The sequence below is a fragment of the Neofelis nebulosa genome, chromosome 7, assembly GCF_028018385.1.
Source record: "Neofelis nebulosa isolate mNeoNeb1 chromosome 7, mNeoNeb1.pri, whole genome shotgun sequence".
NCBI classification, from domain to species: Eukaryota; Metazoa; Chordata; class Mammalia; order Carnivora; family Felidae; genus Neofelis; species Neofelis nebulosa.
The window spans coordinates 99,246,683-99,267,252 of record NC_080788.1 but is presented as its reverse complement, the minus strand read 5'-3'; the positions used below and the strand labels follow the sequence as shown (position 1 = coordinate 99,267,252).

The 20,570-nt window shown below is 39.2% G+C and overlaps 1 protein-coding gene across 6 annotated transcripts in view; it reads left to right on the top strand.

Moving 5' to 3' along the window:
- The first annotated feature begins 3,789 nt into the window (after nucleotides 1-3,789).
- MAP4K5 (mitogen-activated protein kinase kinase kinase kinase 5) overlaps nucleotides 3,790-20,570 on the top strand; it is a 110,981-nt gene continuing 94,200 nt past the window's right edge. For 3 of the 6 annotated variants that reach the window (XM_058739013.1, XM_058739011.1, XM_058739015.1), the window contains exon 1: nucleotides 10,947-11,117. In XM_058739013.1, the coding sequence (XP_058594996.1) occupies nucleotides 10,962-11,117 (156 nt within the window). In that variant the 5' untranslated portion in view covers nucleotides 10,947-10,961. Of the gene's footprint in view, nucleotides 3,922-4,153; nucleotides 4,375-10,946; nucleotides 11,118-20,570 lie in introns of those variants that run through there. The other 3 variants (XM_058739014.1, XM_058739012.1, XM_058739016.1) reach the window with 2 other exon arrangements.

Genomic DNA, 20,570 nt, shown 5'->3' with positions numbered 1-20,570 from the left:
TGACCCTCCCTCGTTCATGCTCTGTCTCTCTCTGTCCCAAAAATAAATAAAAAACGTTGAAAAAAATAAAATAAAAAAAAAAAAGAGATAGTGAAACACCCCGAGACTAGCCACAGTGGAATGCCATTATCATCCTTGTCCTATAGGGGCAAAGAAAAAAAGAGCTTATTAGAATCCTTTAAGAGTGATACAGCTGTAGGATAAGGCCACAGTCAGGCACTGTGGTTTCTTCTATACATTTGGGGTTCTCAGAACACTAGATTATGTAAGGTGCAAGCAAACTTTAGGCATCCCTTCTGAGTATTACACTTATTATATTGTGAGGAAATCAATAAGGAAGAACACAAGATTATTTATAACTTATAGTTTTTTCTTAGCTATTGAATTTGCAGAAAGGACCAAGCTGTCCCGAATACAGGAACCTTACTACCAAATCTCATAAAAACCTAAAATCCACCCTAGGAATCAAGGTTAATTAAAAACATCATTTTAACATATTGGATGATCAATTCAAGCTGTATTAAAAAGAGATGTGCATTGCCTTCTTCTTGTTTGATTTTTAAAATTTTATTTATTTATTTATTTATTTATTTATTTATTTATTTATTTATATTTTTAAAGATTGTAGGTAATCTCTACACCCATCGTGGGACTTGAACCTACAACCCCAAGATCAAGAGTCGCATACTCCACTGACAGTGCCAGCCAGGAGCCCCCAACTCTTCTTTATTGAAACTCCCATCATGATGACCTGATACTGATTCTGAATGAGATCCATGTTCTACTGCTATCCAGAACAAGATAGAATTCTTCTGCTTTGAAAACATGGTTTTTGCCTCAATAGACAACTGACCCTAATTAGTAACAAAAAGAATAGTTTAACTATTTGAAAATATAAATCGTAACTATGGCAGATGTCTTCCAAAATTTAATTAATTTATATCTAACAAACCTATGGGGCAATAAGCTCAATCACACAGGGTTACATTTTGCAACTGGTTTATGCTGGAAGGTTCATCAGGAGATCATATAAGTTAAGCCTATATGTTCCATAGACAAAAACTGTCCTTGTGATCTGTTGTCACACTTGAGAGCTTTAATTAGCTTTTGTGTTTTGGATAGTAATTGGGAAACTTACCTATGTAAAAGTTAAAAAATTTTATGTACAGTTGAAACCAGAAGCCACAGATTACAATCAGCATTTTACTAAAGAAATTTGACAGAATGGAAAAACACTACAAAGCAGAGAGCAAACCATTACAGGTTATTATGTAGATAAGAGTAAAACCTGGAAGATATTTGTATTTAAGACATTATGGAGACACAAAGAATATATGATAATGAGGCTGGGATGAAGGGCCTACCAAGCCATATTTTTCCTTATTCCATACCTTGTTATAAAGCTGGGTAGCTTGTAAGAAATTCCTGTTAGCTATAATTTTTTATTATTCTTTATTATTATATTATTTTTTATTACTAAAACTATGTGCTTATTTAGGAGGTAAGATTAAATTTACATACCACATGTTTATTTCATGGAAATTGAATTTGAATTTCTCTACCAATCATGTAATATTTAACCCACCAGCTATGATTTCACTGATCTTGTTTAAATGAACTCAACCACTATTTTCAAATCCTTAAGATTCCTTTGGAGTTAGAATAAAGCAAATGTTTTCCTCTTTGCATCAATTGTGGTACAAGTAATGATTATAGCAGACACATTTTTTAACCACCACGTAGAATTTCAACTTTTTCCATGCTATGTACCTCTGGGTTGACGGTCAAAGCATATGGATCTGCCATTGCTGGAAACATAAAACATGTGCATTCCAGAGTCTTGTTGAAGCTTATGACCTCAAACTTTTTATTGCCCAATTCATATCAAACACTGTGTTTCAAGAATAACATGCTTGAAGGATTATCAGACATTTATCCTTGTTTCAAACTGGGAATTCAAATTTTCCACTTTATGAAGGCCCATGAGGTAAACTTTTCTAAAGTCTTAGTATTAGCACAAGAAGTGCCTCTCTTGACCAATTGCTTCATGGTGATCTCAAAAACACTATAAAACCCTCTACTTTGGCCAATTTGTTGCATTGTTCTGGTATCCTATTTTTCCTCTCTTTAACATCACACCTATTTCTTCCTTTACTTACTTTTATCTTGTGTTATAATATGTATTTTCTGTATGCTGCCTCAAATTCTCTGGAATAATGCAAGTATAAATAAGAATAAATTTCAGACTAGAGATAGGATCAACCCTTATAGGGTCAAAGGGAAAAAAAAAAAGAATCTATGACAGCAAACAAGTACTAGGATACCAATAGAACATTTGAAAAGATTTTGAGTCATTGAAGCCAAAAGTATGTGCCCACCAAAACAAGTGCCAAGAAGCTTTGAAAGAAGGAACTGTTCTTCAACAATTTTTTCAATGCAGCAAACACATAGGCTTTGTCCATAGAGCATGTAAGTCTGAGCTTACTTATACTCCCTAAATAAGTGCCCTTTGTGCATGGAGCACAAGAAAATACATATATTCCTTGTCCTGTTAAGGTGTAAATTTAATTTCTACATTATACAACTAATTACAACAATCAACAAGGAGTATATTGCCCAAGAACAGAATTGAATTGGATGTTCAAAACCACAAGCCAACATCTGTAACTTGCTCTTTTGTGATTTTTCAGTTACTAAATGCACTGGCTGAGTGTTCATCTGGCTTTCCTGTTCAAAACCTCTACTGGGTTCCAGGAATATTTTTACCAGTACACATAAACCTGGCAACTTTATTTCTACCTTCCAAACAACCCTGGAACTAGATCTGCAAAATAGCTTGTGAAATACCAGCCAAATTACTTCCTTGAACTCCTGTTCCATATTTTATGCACTGTGAAGTATTTTACAACTTCTTATATTTGAAAATCCTCTTTGTAATCCTGTAAAATGCCTCATAAACACTTGCTTGGCTGTCAGATGCAAAACCTTATCCTCTTCAAGCTGCAGATAATTATATTGAGACATTGTCAACTACGATGTCTTGTCCCAGATCACCTACTGAGGAAGAAGTAGAGCCAGAATCAGGTCGTGGTCTCTTGATTTTGTTTCAGCTTCTGAAGAACTCCTCATCCAATCTAAGGAGAAATCCCCGCGGCAACGCACTGCGTGTGCCCAACAGGGATAAAGGCCACTGTGACTTCCTAGGAATTCAGGCTTTCAGAAATGTGGAAAAACTCAGTAGGAGACAGGTTGCGCAGCTGTGTAGTGCAGCCTCAAGCTGGTACCACTGGGAATGGTTTGCAAAACAGGAAGGTGCAGTCGGGTGTGCCGCGGTTTAGTTAAGCCGGCACTCCCCCACCTCCTTCCCTGGCGCCCCACTGCCAGGTAACTTCTGGCCCAGTGCCCTCGGTACCTTTCCCGTGCTGAACTGGAAAGGCTGCCCTCATGCCCACCCTTCTCCCTCTACCCGTCACCCTCCAAGTTTACCTGACGGATCTGGGGGCGGTTTAGCAGAGGCCGGTCGGCTCACGGGGTGAGCGTGGTGGGGGGGGGGGGGGTCCTAATCTCAGAGTGGGTAGGAGAGGCTGGGCCCCGAAAGGACGCGGCCGGCCGTAGGGGGTGCTGGGGGGCGCGGTGGCCCGGCCCGGAGGGTGTCGTGTCCCGACCAGGCCTCAGGGCGGCACTCTGGTCCCGCGGCCGGAGCGCTCGGGCGGGCCGCTGGGCGCCGACCCACGCTGGCCAGGAACGTTTCACCCGGTGACGCAGCCCCGGGTGGGAGACGTGGTGCGGCGGCGGCGGCGGCGGCGGCGGTACGCGCCTCCGCCGCCTGCGAGAGGACGTGCGGTGCGGCGGGAGGCGGCGGCGCAAGACCTGGAGCGGCAGGCGGACGCCGGGAAGCAGGACGCGGACGCCGGCGAGGAAGTAGGTCCCGGGTCGGCGCTCAACAAAGAGCGGGGCCGCCCCCCTCGGGTGCCGAGCCAGCCCCAGGCCCCAGCGGTTCGCGGGCGGCCGGGAGGGGGAAGGGCCGCGGCCGGAACGGGACTGCGGGGACGCCGCGGACCCTTCCAGGCCCGCTTCTCCGCGGCCCGCGGCGGGGCGGAAGGGAAGGGGCTGGGCCGCTCGGGGTTGTAGCCTTTGCTTGTCCCTGGTGCAGGCGGAGCTGCGGGCAGAGGCTCCATGTTGGGAAGCGGCGCCGCTCGTTCTCGTTAGCGGGAATCGATCCGGGCGCCGCGGGCAGAACCGGCGGGGCGCGGGCCCTGAGCGAAGATGGAGGCCCCGCTGCGGCCTGTCGCGGACATCCTGAGGCGGAACCCGCAGCAGGACTACGAGCTCGTTCAGAGGGTCGGCAGCGGCACCTACGGAGACGTCTATAAGGTGAGGCAGGCCCGGCCCGGCCCGGCGGCGGGCTCCTTTCCTGCGGTCGGCTGGCTCCCGGGAGTACGGCTACTTTCTAGCGAAGTAGGAGGCGTAGGGAGGATGCCTTTATTGTTGCATCTTGGAGATGAAGGGGTCGGGGTTCCTTTTTTACTCAGTTCTGAGCGCCTTTTAGTCATAGCTTGCTCTGATCGCTCACAACATGCAGAACTAACCACACACCTTTTCAAAACCCACTGTCGTACCTTTTTTTTTTTTTTTTTTTTGTAGTATAAAAGCTTTTTTAGTTTGTGTTGTTGAGGGGAGTTCGAATATAGAGTTGCAGTTGAGGATGCTAGTCTTAGCAAAGAAAAATGCTTCCTGAAAGACAGTCGATGGGAAAGCATATTGACATTAGGCATTTGCATTTAAAGAAAACTTTTAAATGGATGAGCTTGATTTAAAAAGTCATGTGAAAGGGGGTCTGTCTGGTTTAACTGTAAGTAGTCTAATGCTGAGCAAAATGACGTGTGTGCAAACATTATCCTATGTAGAATTCTGCTTTTTCTGCTAGATGTTTCATCATTTGTATTTGGTTGATGTTTTTTTTGTTTGTTTGTTTGTTTGTTTGTTTATTCTTCTACTTTAGCAGTTCCTCTCTCAGGGATTTATAACATCCCCGACCAAGAGGGGATAAGAGCTGTTGTCTTTTTAATTGTACTCTTGCATTAGTTGAAACAGGCAGGACGGTAAGGTACTCTTAATTTGAGATTAAAGAAAAGTCATAGAGAAGCAAGCTGAATTCCCTAAATACACTGAGTTCTTGAAGGATTAAAAGGAAAGACATCGTTTCACATTCTTATATGCTTTTTGTTTTCTCTTCCAAAAAGGGAGTGTTAATGCAATTCATATGGATATATTGAGGGAAATTTCCTTTGATTTTGTAACAGCTTTGTTTATTGGATTTAATCATGATATTTATCCCATTGTTCCAGACAACACCTCTGCATATAGTTGAAATAGCCTGTGTCATATGGGTGATTTACTGGTAGATTCCTCTGGGGTTTGTCGTTGTTTTGCATGGATGGTAAAATGGAAAGAAAACATCCTTTTTTTTTTTCTCTCCTTTTCTGCTTTTGTTTAATATTCTATTAATAATAATTCATGATGGTATATGATGAATCTATTAATAACAATTCAAAATGGTATATGTCATTTTACTGAAATGGACTGTGATGGGTAGGCTTTTTATTCATTAAAAGGGCATTTGAATTTTCTATACTAGGTGCTGTTCTAGGTATGGGGTATTGAACTGTGAGGAAAGTCCCAATTCTTGCTCTGTGAATACCTTTGAATTCAAAATGGATAATTATAACAGAATCCTCTTCTTTATGTAGAATTAGAGGTAATTAACTCTTCATTGTTTAGCTATGGGTTAGCCATTTTGTGGAATGCTCTTGAAAAATTGAAATTCCTTCTTGCTTTCTCAGTCCCACTTTTTAGTCATTTTCATTTTATGATTCACTATGAGATCAGTTGAATTTAGTTCATATTAACGAAATATCTAAATTCCAGTTCTTGTATATTTTTTCTCTACTACAATAAAATTTAAAGTGTTTTCTCCACAAAAATCTCAAGATCCCCACCTTTTTTCTTTATAAGTGTAATAACTAAAGCAACTGTCTGGAGCAGGATTTTATTCTTGCAGGAAAAGCAAAGGGTTATATTAAAAGGAAAGCTAATGCTTGTCCTTTAGCCTGGTGCCTCCCTGCCCTGTGTCTCTCTTCCATAGCTCCTAAACAGAGGATCAGTGACTGAATATTTATCATATATCATCTTCACCCCCCTTCGCCCCACCCCATCTCCTTCCCTCCCCACATTCATGCTCCCTCACACTTATACTCATCCATGCTTGGGCAGCCTTTGATTGCTAAACGTGCTCAAAATCCTGGTTCCTTGTCTTTCGTTTCCCTTTGTTCTGATTACCTGGAATCACCTCCCAACACCCTCCCCCGCTTTCACCTGTTGCTATCTTACCTGTCCACAAAAACCTTACTCAAAGGCTCCTCCAGGAATCCCCAGCCCTTCCTGCTTATCTCTCCCCCCTCATCTGTTACTCTTTCCCCTCTTCATTCTGTTCTAGCCACACTGGCCTGTTTGCTCTTCCTTAAACATGCATAATAAGCATCTTCCTACCTTTGGGTCTTTATGTGTTCTTCCTATTTTCTCTGCTCAGAATGTTTTCCTCAGACAGCCACAGCTTGCTCCCTTCCCCCCTTGCTTTTACACCCTGCATCTTTTTTTCCTACTTTTTTTTTCTTGTACTTAATTATCATGTAACATCTTTTACTTATTTTTTTCTTGTTTATTATCTGTTTCAATCCACTAATGTACTCAATGAGGGCAGGAGTTTTATGTGTTTTGTTCACTGCTCTATTTCTAACAGCACCTGGAATTATGTCTGGCTGGCATAGAGTAAGTGCTTCTAAAAATTTGAAGATTGAATGAATGAATAAATGAATGAATGAATGAATAACTATCAGTAATTCTATCACCTCGTTGTCTGGGCATATTCTTTCAACATCACAACATTAAATTAGCACTTAATACTCTGTGTTTCTCTGTAATTCCTATTATGATATCCTGCCATGTATTTTTAGTACAAATTTCAATTATTTGAGTTCTCTAGGAAAAATATTTCTGAAAGAATATTTCATAGCATATCCTTTTTCAGCTCTCTGAATCCTACAGGATTTTGTCAGTTTGTATTTACTCCTTAATATTCCTAAAAACATGTAACATTTGGGATGTAGTGCTGAAGTTTTGGAGCTCAGAGCAATTTTGCTGTTTATCACTCTGTTTCTGATGAACTGAAAATCCTTGAAAGTTTTAGAAGTATTTTCAGTCAGTGATATAAGTTAGTAAAATAGTAACAGTGAAGAGTAATGAAGGTACATTAGTTGCTGTTGTAGTCAGGTATTATTTGTACTTTTCTTCATAAATATTACAGCTCCAGCAACCATCTGGAGCAGGATTTTATTCTTGCCAGGAAAAGCAGGTATCTTAGGAAGCAGGAACTTTAGGACTACACCTTTGAGAATCTTTGTGAATTATATATATATATTCTTCGAAAACACGGATCTCCTCTGAAGCTCCTGTCTTTGCTGAGAATCTCCAGTAGGGGAGAGCTCAATCTGGCGATTCCCTGGTTGAAAGGATAAGTATTCTTTTAGATAAATAGGGCAAGAGCAGGAAATGGTGCAGGGGGAAGAAACACAAAAGAGAAAGGAAATGTGGTGGAAGATGGATAAAGATTAAATTTAAGCTGGGCAAATTTTATTTGTAATTAATGTTAATATTTAAATCTGCCAGCAGGAAGAGGTCTGGAGATAACAGTGTGTTCACTATCTTCTGTCCACAGAAGATCTAGACATGTCAAGTGATCTAGAGAGTACAGCATCATGATACAGTTCGTAGTTAACAGTACAAGCCATTGTGGTGGTCTTTATCGAAATTTCTGTATTGAAATTGTTCCCAACCTTCATTCCAGAGAAGGTCTAGAAATCTTTTTTTTTTTTTTTTTATCTTTTGTGGGATATAAATTTAGAGCCCATGTATTTTTCTAACCTGCATTGCTTTTTCTGATTGATTATACAAGTATGACATGTTTAGCTGCAGGAGGGCAGGAATAGATGTCTCTTGTTCATCACTGTGTGATAACAGATGGATGCTCAATAAATTATTGAATGACATTAGTTATAGAAAATTACCCAGAGATAATGCTGTTAATAATTCAACATAGTTTATTTTGGCTTTTTTCCTGTTTTTGTTTGTTTAGTTTTTTTAAGTTTATTTATTTATTTTGAGAGAGAGAGCTTGCGCTGGGGAGGGGCAAAGAGAGAGGGAGAGAAAGAATCCCAAGCCGGTTCCATGCTGTCAGTGCAGAACCTGATGTGGGGCTCAGTCTCTAGTGAGATCATGACCTGAGCTGAAACCAAGAGTCAGATGCTTGACTGAGCCCCCTAGGGACCCCTTTCCTGATATTTTTAAACCAATATGTTTCTAAAAATGATTTATATAAAATTAGGACTGCAATGTATCTCTTTTTTCTGCTTGAATTGGGATGGCTAGTATTTTCCCTGGTAATTAAATATTATCCAAAACTACCAGTTTTGAAGGATCTATTTTTAAAGGGTCTGTTGAACAAACACCCATTTAGTGAATCTTTCTAAGATTCATTTTTGTTTTCAATTAAAATAATTTTTTTGCAATTATGAATAATGTATAATTTGTGTGGAAATCTTTATCATGTAGTTTTATCACTTCCATGGGTTCTTCTGGGTCCTGGGTGAACTGGGTCCACTGTGGTGAATCCCTCTTTTATATATGCCCTCCTTTTCTCTCCCTTAAGCCAGAAGTCACAATTTTGAAAAGGCATGAGGCACTTTGAAACATATTCCAGGATCCCATTGTATATAGATTCATTTATTCTGGAAATATTTGTTGTATGCCAATTGGATGTTAGGGGATGGGGATCCAAACACAAGAAAGAGAAAGTACACTGTCAACAAGGAACATGTAATTTAGTTGGGAAAACAGACATATAAACAGTTATAATGTGGTAAGTGCAATAGAGAAGTGAAGTCAAAGAAATACCCAACTCTGTTTTTACTGGGGGTAGGGGAATGGAGGAGAGGAGAGAGAAGTATGACGTGAACCAGGGAGGATTAACGGAAGAAAGGACATTAACTGGATTTTAAAAGAATGCAGGGTGATTTTCAGGTGGACAAGATGGGAAAGATATTTCAGGCTCTGGGAATAGTGTGTGCAAACACCTGGTATCTTGAGAAGCCACGATGAATTTTGAGGGATTTGGAGTGACCAAATCTGGCAGAGATGTCATAGATGGAGAACACAGGCTATTTTGGGGCAGAAAAGGACCAGATAATGGACCTATGTCAAAGAATCTGGACTTCTTCCTATAAATTGAGAAAACACTGTAGAAGGGAATCTCTCACAGTGTAGTGGATAGATTAGATAAAGTTACTGGAAGTATAAAGACCAGTCACTGAATTATCCAAATGAGAGTTCATATAAGCCTAAATTTAGGCATTGGAACTGGAGATAAAAGGAAGGGATGGATGAGTCATATTTAGAAGATGATCAAAATTACCTGGTGATTAGTTGGGGAAAGGACAAGTAATCAGTGGCATTTAAAATTCTCATTTGGGTGACTATATTGCTGCCATCAACAGAATTAGAAAATACCAAATTTGTGGGTTTGGATCTTGTGTGTGGTTTTCAACATATGACATAGATAGGTGGATATGCCTGACAGATGGTAGCACAGTGCAGCTCTGGACTTGAGAGATGAACTGGGGATACAGGTTTGGGAGTCATCATCACTTTATGGGGTGGTACCTGTGAAGTATAGGTGAGGTCACCCAAGAGAGTTTATAGGAGAGTTGAGGAAATGCTGTAGTCTTAAGAGAGGTGGCAGAAGAAAATGACATTGAAGGTGTCTGAGAAGAAACAAAGAGCAAACAAAAGAGAAACTTTTCATAGAAATCAAGAGTTTTGGGGCGCCTGGGTGGCTCAGTCAGTTAAGTGTCCAACCTCAGCTCGGTCATATTATCACAGTTGGTGAGTTCAAGCCCCGCATCAGGCTGTCCACTCTCGGCACAGAGCCCACTTTGTATCCTGTCTCCCTCTCTCCCCTGCTCATGTTCTCTCCCTCTCTCTCTCACAAATAAACATTAAGAAAAAAAAAAGAAATCAAGAATTTCATAGAAATCAAGATCTCTGTCATCTCCTGCATCTATTCTTGTTGCCCTTTGCTCTGACTGCAATAAGGAAAATATATTGATCTTCAAAAAATATAAATCTGAAGTTTGTGTCATTCCTCCTTCTCTTTGTCTATGGAGTAAAGCCTTAGAATATCATACACTTTAAGACCTTGCCTATCCTGACATTTTAACCATACTGAATTTCATTCAGTTCCTTATATGCACTCTACTGTCTGTCCTTCAGGTTTTTGCAGATAGTATTTCCTTTTCTTAGAATACTTTGCCGCTTCTTCTTTTTCACCTATCTTCTCTTTAAATTTGTTTTTAAAAACTGCATTTTCAGGGAGGCCTTTTCTGTCCCTTAAATAAGGTCATGTTTATTTGCTGAATGATTTCTTACCCTCTTACTCATCATTCATCACATATCATTGTTGCTGTCAATCTCCTGCTCTATTCAGACTGCATGAGAACAGGGATCTTGCATCTACTGTTGAATCAGCTAGCCCTAGCACAGTCCCTCCCAGATAGTATGTGTTCAATATGTTTTGAAGGAGTGAGCAACATAGTGGTCGTGTAAGTAAGGAATCGAAAGGACTGATTAAGAACAAAAGATTCAGTATCAGTAATCGTCAGGGAAATGCAAATCAAAAGTACAGTGAGGTATCACCTTACATCAGTCAGAATGGCTGATATCAAAAAAAGAACAGAAATAACAAATGTTGGCAAGGATGTGGAGAAAAAGGAACTTGTTGGTGAGAATGTAAATTGATACAGCCACTGTATAAAACAGTATGGAGATTCCTCAAAAAATTAAAAATAGAAATGCCATATGACCCAGTAATTCCTCTACTGGGTATTTATGCAAAGAAAAGGAAAACACTAATTCAAAAAAATATATCCACACCTGTGTTTATTGCAGCATTATTTACAGTAGCCAAGATATGGAAGTATCCCAAGTGTCCATCGATAGATAAATTGGTAAGTATGATGTGATAGACTATATATACACACACACACACGTATGTATATATATATATATATATATATACACATATATATATGTGTGTGTGTGTGTATATATATCATACCTGTATATAAGTGGAATATTACTCAGCCATAAAAAGGATGAAATCTTAACATTTGCGATGACATGGATGGACTTAGAGGATATTATGCTAAGTGAAGTAAGTCAGACAGAGAAAGACAAATACCATATGATTTCACTTATATGTGGAATCTGAAAAACGAACAAACAAATTAAAAAAGCAGAAACAGACCCATAAAAACAGAGAACAACTGGTGGTTGCCAGAGGGGAGGGGGGAGTGGGGGAAGGGGATGGGGAAAATGGGTAAAGGGAAGTGGGAGGTACAGGCTTCCAGTTATGGAATGAATACATCATAGGAATGAAAGGTACAACATAGAGAACATGGTCCATGGTATTGTAAAGTGTTATATGGTGACAATAGCTATATTTGTGAGCATAGCATAACTTACAGAGTTGTTGAATCACTATGCTGTACACCTGAAACTAATGTAATGCTGTGTGTTGGCTATATTTGAATTAAAATTAAAATTAATTTTTTAAAAAGTAAAATTTGAGGCATGAATGGTAAGTAAGGAAGTTAAGGGAATGTAGAACCCTCCTTGAAGCAGCTTAGCTATGAAAGGAAAAAGAAATGAGACAGACTTCTTCCACTGCTTCTTCCAGCAGTTTCTTCCACTGCTTCTGTTTTTTTTCTCCCATTGAGAATGATTATAGCTTTTCAGTTATTATTCTTCAAGATTGTTTTATCACCCAAGTGACCAGGAGTGTTGCTGAATTTTGAGACAGAATTCCACAGGGAATAAAATCAAGACAAAGAATTTGGGAGGTATTGAAAATTTAGAAAGATTAAGGGCAAAAACTTAGGATGGGGTTATCAGGGACATAGACGGGGAATACTTTTAAAGTCTCCTTCCCTCCCTTTCTTCTACCCTCCCCCTTTTTTTCTCTCCCTCTTCTGCTCTAAAGTAGAGCCTCCATAGATTTCCAGCTCTGTTTGTTTTCCTATGAGTACGGTTAGGCTGAGGCACATTGATCAATGGGGAGCTGGGATGGAGCAAGGTGATGACAGGGTGGAAAGGTGTATTTAACATTTAACCAGTATTTAGTGAGGGCCTCTTATGTGCCAGATACTGTTTTGAGGCCTTGGGGTCTGTGAAGAGGAAGACCAAGATTCTTGCTCTTATGGAACTTAGACTCTAGTAGGAGAGAGAGACAATAAACATGATAAAAATTATGTAATATGTTAGCAGGTGATTAACGATATGGAAAGAAGGAAAAGATGAGCAGGTTAAGGGGGATCAGGATTGCCAGGATGGTATGGAGGGGTCAGGTTGGGGAATTCTAAGAGGATCTTCAGGGTCCACTTCATTGAAAAGGTTAGATTTGAGCAAAGACTTGAAGCAAATGAGGACTTAGCCAGGTCCTCTGTGTAATCAGAGGAAGTCTTAAATATTTCTGTCTTACTGAATCACCTGACCCTATCTATACTGCTAAATTGTAAACTTAAGGGTCAGGAATTAGAACTAAGACATGGCATTGCCATCATACCATCTTATTGGCTGGTGCAAGAGTACAGATCATTGTGATTTTAATTAAATCAAGTTCAATAACAATTAAATATTTTGTAAGGTTATGTGAAAATAAAATGTGTTATTAAGGTGAAGTATACTGTTATGGATGTTTACTATTTTATAAATCATCTGGTTAAATCGTATTTAGTATTTGTTTTTCTTACTGTGCAGAAGTAGGCTTATTTTATGACTACCTAAAAAAAAAGAATATGGTTCTGACAGTAGATGTGATGCTCTGGATCATGGCTGAAGACAAATTATTTAAAAACTCTTTTCTGTCTTCATAGAAATGTTTTGAGAACTATAAAAGAAGTCTTTAAAATACTTTCATCTTGGTGAAGATAGACATAAAACAATGCCATCACTGGTGCAGGTATATAAATTCTGTTTCCAGAATTGACCTGTGGATATAGCCTTCACCTTAGGCTTATAATACATTTTAGTGTTCTTGTTATTTTTATTACATAGGTTTACCATTTTCACTTTATCCATCATTTCCAGTGTTGTTGATAAAATGGGATAGACTGCAGATTGACTTAGATTTCTTTTCTAGTTTTGCTTTCAAAATTTACAAAAGTTTCACTTCTCAGGTTTAAATTGTGGTTTCATACCAAATACACAGGAAGAGAAACATGAAGCTTATTAACAAGTGAAAACATGTATTTTCAGGGCTTTGTTGTCAATTTGAGAACTTAGTCCAAGTTGAGATAAATTGGAGCAGGCACTTTCACTTGGCTGTATTGGACTATTTGTACATTTGAGTGTTATTAGAAGGCTAGTGCTCTCCAGTTATGTGAAGTACTGTTTAAGTTAGTGTAGGTAAGTCTCTGTAAAGGGCAAGATGAATTTAGGTCAAACATCTCTATTTCTGTTAAATGTCATCATCTCCCACTCAGATTTTGAGAAGATGAATTGGGAAGCCAGGCGGATAACCTGATCTATCCTTGGAGGTGTTTGGGCCCATGAATCATACTGGCCCCTACCTTCCAACATTTTTACAAAAACGAAATCAGATTAAAATGACTAAGAGTGACTAATGTTTGTTTAGCTCTCCCATAATCAGTATATTATTTGTTTTTAAAAATAATCCTATGAAGTAGGGACAGGTATGTTATCATCTCTAGTTTACCCAAGAAAAATCTTACTATTTGTCCTATATCTTACTGTTAGTAAGCGGAATTCTGAGGATTTGAATCTAGCTCTTCTGACTCTATAATCTCTGTTGTTTCTACTATACGAAGCTGCCTCGGCACTGTACCTTTAAATTCATTGCTGCACACACAGCTCTTAACACATTGCCTACCACATAATAAGCTCTGTACAAATTATGGTCAGATGAGACTTCGTGGCCTCACTCCTCTGCTTAGAGATAAGGGATTTTTTGGATGGATTTGAATGTACGTGTAAGCTTCAGTTCTCGGCACCAGTTTTAAGAGACACTTTTTCCTGGTTACCCCTCCTGGTCGTTACTCTTACCATCATATTTTCCAAATCGGAACCCAGGGTTGATTTGTCTTTACTATGAAGACGACTCGGCTCACAGCCACCCTACAATGTAAATAACTAAAAAGAAAGTCTGTCCTTTTTTTGGTTGTTGGGACACTCTTCTTACTGTGCCTTTTCTTGCCCTCATTTTGTCTGAACTTTAGACTCATGGTTATTGTTATCTAGGTTAACTGAGTCCAATAGACTGTATTATATAATGCTATTATAAATTAAAATAAACAAAACACTAATTATTTCAGGCAGATAGCATTAGCTAGTTACTTCTGTGTGCCTCTAATTTAAGGTAAACAGGACTGCCTGAGAAGGATGTGACTTTTAGTGTTGTCTTGTGAACCGGTGTGTTATTTCGCACACACATGTACCTCCTTTTTTAGGTGTCCTGTGCTGTCCTGCCCCACTTTTTTAGTCCTTACCAGTATCAGGGAGAATCCAATGTAAGCATGTCTTAAATTATTTTAACAGATGTAACTTTCAATAAATTATTTAAGTTTATTTCTTTATTTGAGAGAGAGAGAGTGCGTGCATGCATGCACATGTGCAAGCAGGGGAGGGACAGAGAGAGGGAGAGAGAGAGAATCCCAAGTCGGCTCTTCATTGTCAGCATAGAGCGGGATGTGGGGCTCAAACTCACAAACTGAACTGTGAGATCATGACCTGAGCCGAAATCAAGAGTCAGCCACTTAACTGAGCCACCCAGGTGCCCCTCAGTAAATTATTAACAACTTTTACATTTTAAGTTTTTCAGCTACTAATTGTATTAGATGATGGAGATGCTTGGGTCTCTTAGCAGTTTTTTTTCCAGGAATAATTTCCTATTATTATTTCTGCAGTAGCATAGATCCAAGGGTAGGAAGGATTTGCCTTCCTTCCTATTGTGCCTCTCTCTTCCTTGCCTTGGCAGAAATAGCCTTCTTTCCTACCTTTTATTTTTAAAATACATTTTAAGCAACATACCCATTTTTAGAAAACTATGATATAGGAAGAAATGAAAAATTACCTCTATCTTCTTTACCAAAAGATAAACATTGCTGTAGATATTTTTGTAGACTTTTAAAAGCTAACATTAATGGTATATACATAAATCATAGTATATAAAAACACAGAATCACATGCAATATACATTATATATATATAGTGTGTGTGTGTATATATATGTATGATAATTCAGTTTTTTTCATTTAATAATATATCGCAGGGGCACCTGGGTGGCTTAGTTGGTTAAGCGTCCGACACTTGGTTTCGGCTCAGGTCATGAACTCACAGTTTGTGAGTTTGAGTCCCACATCGGCTCTCTGCAGGGTCTGCTACAGATTCTCTGTCTCCTTCTCTCTCTGTGTCTCCCTTGCACGCACGTGCTCTCTCTCAAAAATAAACATTCGGGCGCCTGGGTGGCTCAGTGCGTAAAGCATCATACTTTGGCTCAGGTCATGATCTCGGGGTTCATGAGTTCGCGCACCGCATCAGGCTCTATGCTAACAGCTCAGAGCCTGTAGCCTGCCTCAGATTCTGTGTCTCCCTCTCTCTGTGACCCTCCCCCGTTCATGCTCTGTCTCTCTCTGTCTCAAGAATAAATAAAAACGTTTAAAAAAAAAAAAAAGAATATTGTTTCTTTAAGTAAATTTCTAGAATTAAATTTTCTAAGCTTTTTGAAGTTTTAGTGAGTTTCGACCAGTTATTCCGCAAAAACATTGCACCCACCAACAGTGATTCCCTACCTCTTGTAATCTTGACACAAGCCCTTTTTTTTCTTTGCCATTAGGACTTGCAGATAATTAATTCAATTTAGGTAATCTTTTGGATGAAAGTCTCCTTTTAATAAAATCAGTCTGTTCTAAGAAAGGGTTAGGAAAACAGTTTTCACAGACAAGTGTCCTGACAGGCTAAGTCTTTAGTGTGTCCTGAGATCTAAGCCATGTGGCCAGATTTGGAGTGACCTAAACAGGAAGGCCTCAGGCTCTGAATCTGTCTGCTGGTAATATGTCTTCAGGGAAACCCTGCAATACAGTCTCTTTCTATGGCAGCAGGAGCACCTGTCTAGACCTGTATAACTGTGTGTGGAAGGCAGCTTGGAAATACTTACTCCACAAAAATTAAGGAGTTGGTGAGTTGGCAGAAACTTCTCCCACAGTGCTTGTGTCCCATAACCTATCCTTGACAAATAGTCATTTAACTTACTTAGACAGTAAGGACATACTATGTTTAGAAGCAGTCAGTTCCTTTTTAGGTGCTATCTAAAATCTGTCCCATTGAAACTCAAACAGGGCAGGTAAATCTTTGTAATTCTTTGCTCTTGATCCAGCAATATTACCTGCCTATCTAAAGTACCTGATGCATGAGAGGTGCTCAGTGAAAAAAAATTTTTTAATTGTTTAATGTTTATTTTTGAGAGAGAGAGAGAGAGAGAGAGCACGAGTGGGGGAGGAGCATACAGAGAGGGAGACACAGAATCTGAAGCAGGCTCCAGGCTTTGAGCTCTCAGCACAGAGCCCGACACGGGGGCTTGAACTCAAGAATCTCAAGATCATGTCCTGAGCCAAAGTTGGACGCTTAACCAACTGAACCACCTGGGTACCCCTCACTGAGAAAAATATTAAAATAATGAATGACTAATCTTTATTTTAAATTTTCATGTGGAGTTTAGGCTATAAGTGGATCTACCCTTATTATATTTTGTTCCCATAAATTTGATAGTCTTATCGGAACCAGTTTCCTTGAAATTTATATAACAACTTACATAGTGTATAATATATCTAGTATTTATAACCTCCCTTTTTTCCTGAAAGGATTTATGATAGAAATAAAATGAAGCACTTTACTTTGCTCTTGTCAAAGGATAAAGTATTGCATTCTATTTTGAATATAACATTTTCAACATTTATTTTTAAATTCTAAAAGTATCGTAAGTTTATAGAAATTCAAAAAAATCTTCTTTAATGCTATGAATCTAATGTTACAACTGCTGTCATTTTTGTTGGATATCAAACTCTGAGCACTTAGTCAAAGTACATAGTATCTGGAATGATGGGAAGGGTGATGAATCTGTATGTTGCATTTTGAAGGGGTTGGATGTTTGTAGTTAGAAGGGAGCTTTTATATATATATTTTTTTTCCTGAGGAGGGTTAAAATTAGAACCTAGCCCCTGACTGCCATAGGGACTCAATATTTACTGAATAAATTAGTAATTTAGATATGTGAAATTTGTCACAGCAGGAAAAATGTACTAAATCAGTGTTCTCTCACAGACCAAAACTGGGACCACTGAGGAGAAACTATAGGAAAGTAGACTTTGCTTATCATAAAAAAGCCTTCATACAACTAAAATTATCTTAAAAATGAATATCACATTGACCAAATGATTTCTGTATTTAGACTAAGTAGAAGAGAATTGTTTTTCAGAGAGAAGTTGAATTGATGATTTCTAGGAGTTTCTCCAAACTGAGCTTCTAATAGAATAGTATCTCTGGAGTGGTTTTAGTTGTAGTTTTGTCTGTTTTCACTATCCCTTAATGTGGGTAATTTTTTAGCATTCTATTCTTGACTTTATTTTTTTCTTATTCTCCATTTTCTTCCTAAGTAATCTCATCTAACTGCTTGGACTCAGTAATGCCGATGATGCCCAAATCTGGCTCAAATCCAGGTTAGCTCTTGTGCTTCAGGAGGTATCTATTAAGTGGCTTACACATTCTCACTAGTTGATAGGTTTCTATTGGAACCTAAAATTTAAATATGTTCAAATATGAGCCCTTCATCTATGCCCCTTCACTGCCTTCCTGTCTCCCCCCATAAGACGTGTTCATCTTCCTATGTTTGTCATTTTAGTGAATGGGAGCACACTGTCTGCTCAGTTGTGCATTCCAGAAAGTAGGGGTTATCCTAGGCTTGCTGTTTCTTTGCATTTCACATTAAATAATTTACCAGTTTCTAAAGGAGACAAGCTTGGACTAGAGTATAGCAGAGGAGGTAAAAGGAAGTGGATGGATTTGATTTATATTTTTAAGCCATCAGGATTTGCTGATATATCAGATGTGAAGAATGTGAAGGAAAGAAATGAAGAAGGACCTTGGGTTTTGGATTTAAGGAACTGAGTGGATGCGGTTCATTTTATTTAGATTGGGAAGATATAGGGATGAATGGGTTTATGGAGCAGGGATAACCAAGTGTTCTGTGTTAGACATGTTAAGGTTGAGATGCTTGGCAGATTTCCATGGGTTTAGGAGTCTGGAGCTGAGTAAGGAGAGATTTGTCCTAGAGATGGTTGTTAAAGCCATAGACTACATAGGAGAATTTAGATAAAGAAAAGGTGAAATTCCATCATCACTCAGGATAGGTAAGAGAAGAGGGAGTAATAAAGAGGCTGAGGCATTATTGAAGGTTTGAAGAAAGAGGAGTAAAATAGTCCTTATGAAGAGTGGAAAATCAAACCTACTAGAGAAGTTGTAGTTTGAGATCTGTGTTACGATTTGAAAACAAGACCAGCTGACTTGATTTTGTAAATTTTTTTCCCCCAACAACATTTAGCTATTCAAAACCAGTATGGAATTAGTGGATGATTGGGTTTAATCTGATGCCTGGATTTTGCCAGGCTACTGTGACAGAGGGGAAGATGGGAAGGAAATTAAGGATATTTGTAAGAGAGTGTCAGTGGAATGATAGGCCATGGAACCCTGACAGTTTAGGGAGAGTGTGGGGAATTAAGATGTAATTGGTGCCTGGTAGCCCTAGGGAATTCTTTGATAAGAACAGAAGGACTAGTGGGCTGAAAGGATAGGTCATCATCAGGATGTATAGTATTTGAAATCAAGATGCAGTTAGGAGGTCAATGAAAAGTCAGGAAGTAAATCTGATGTTGAAGTCTCTAAGACTTCTCTTGGAGGCAAGAGAAGGGGTAGAGAGGAAGACTGTGAACCAGGGGCTACAAAATCTTAAATGAACAAGGAAGGGGTGACCAAGAAAGTAGTAGATGGTAGCTACAAGAGAATAGTGAGTGAAACAGTCTGTCCTAAGCTTCAGAGGAATCTTATGTCTTACCATTCCCTCTTAGGTTCCCTTAACACAAGATATTTTTACTTCTTCTAGATGCCCATGTTTTCTCCTGTCTTTACACCATTGCCTGGAATTCTTCCATAATCACTTATGACCACCACCACCATCATACCGTGCTCCCCCTAACCCCAATATTTCTTACCAGGTCTCAGCTTATACTTCCTTTCTCTTGGAAGCTTTCTCCAGCCAGCTTTGAGTGGGCTCAGAACCCCCGCTGTGCTGTCTTGTATCACCTTTGAGAGCATTTCTCACACTGTATGGTACTCTTTACTTTCATCTCTCTCCAACTGATAAAAGTCTTGGAAGGCAGGAACTGTTTTTGTTTTTCTTTTTTAATGTTCATTTATTTTGAGAGAGAGAGAGAGCATGCACACCCATGCACATGTGCACGCACATGCACACGAGCAGGGGTGGGGCAGAGAGACACACAGAGAGAGAGAGAGAGAGAGAGAGAGAGAGAGAGAGAGAGAGAGAGAATCCCAAGCAGGCTCTGTGCTGTCAGCTCAGAGCCTGATGTGGGGTTGCATCCCACAAACAATGGTGTGAGCTGAAATCAGGAGTTGGATGCTAAACCCACTGAGCCACCCAGGTGCCTGGAACTGTTTTCTTTCACTAAATCTCCAGTATCAACAGTACTTGGCACATAGTAGGTATTCAGTAGTATTTGTTCAATGAATTGAACCAGTCAAAAACAATGTTCCATAAAGATTTAGGTATAAAGGTTTTATAGACTATGACATAATTGTTTACTTCTTTTGTGGATAAACCAGGACTTTGTATTCTTTAAACCTTATAGATGCTGTGTTGCTACTTTTGTATCATAGTTCATATTCTTTTTTTTTAATGTTTATTTATTTCCATTTGAGAGAGAGAGAGAGAGACAGAGACAGAGAGCACAAGCAGGGGAGAAGCAGAGAGAGAGAGAGGGAGACAGAATCCAAAGCAGGCTCTGAGATGTCAGCACAGAGCCCAACTCATGAGCCATGAGCTCATGACCTGAGCTGAAGTTGGATGCCCAACCGACTGAACCACCCAGGCTCCCCATAGTTCATATTCTTAAATCTAAGATGTTTAATCCTGATTCTGAGGAATAATCACTGGTCACTAGAGATAGCTTGTTAAATTTTGAGATGTCTGGATTTTCTGTTCTGTTAAAGAATATTTTTGGAGGAAGGGGGCATGTTTAAAACTGGTGCTCCCAATTGGCCTTACAGAAAAGTTTTGTGGCCTTAATATATGCTGGAAGGAAGTTAATTGGAGATAG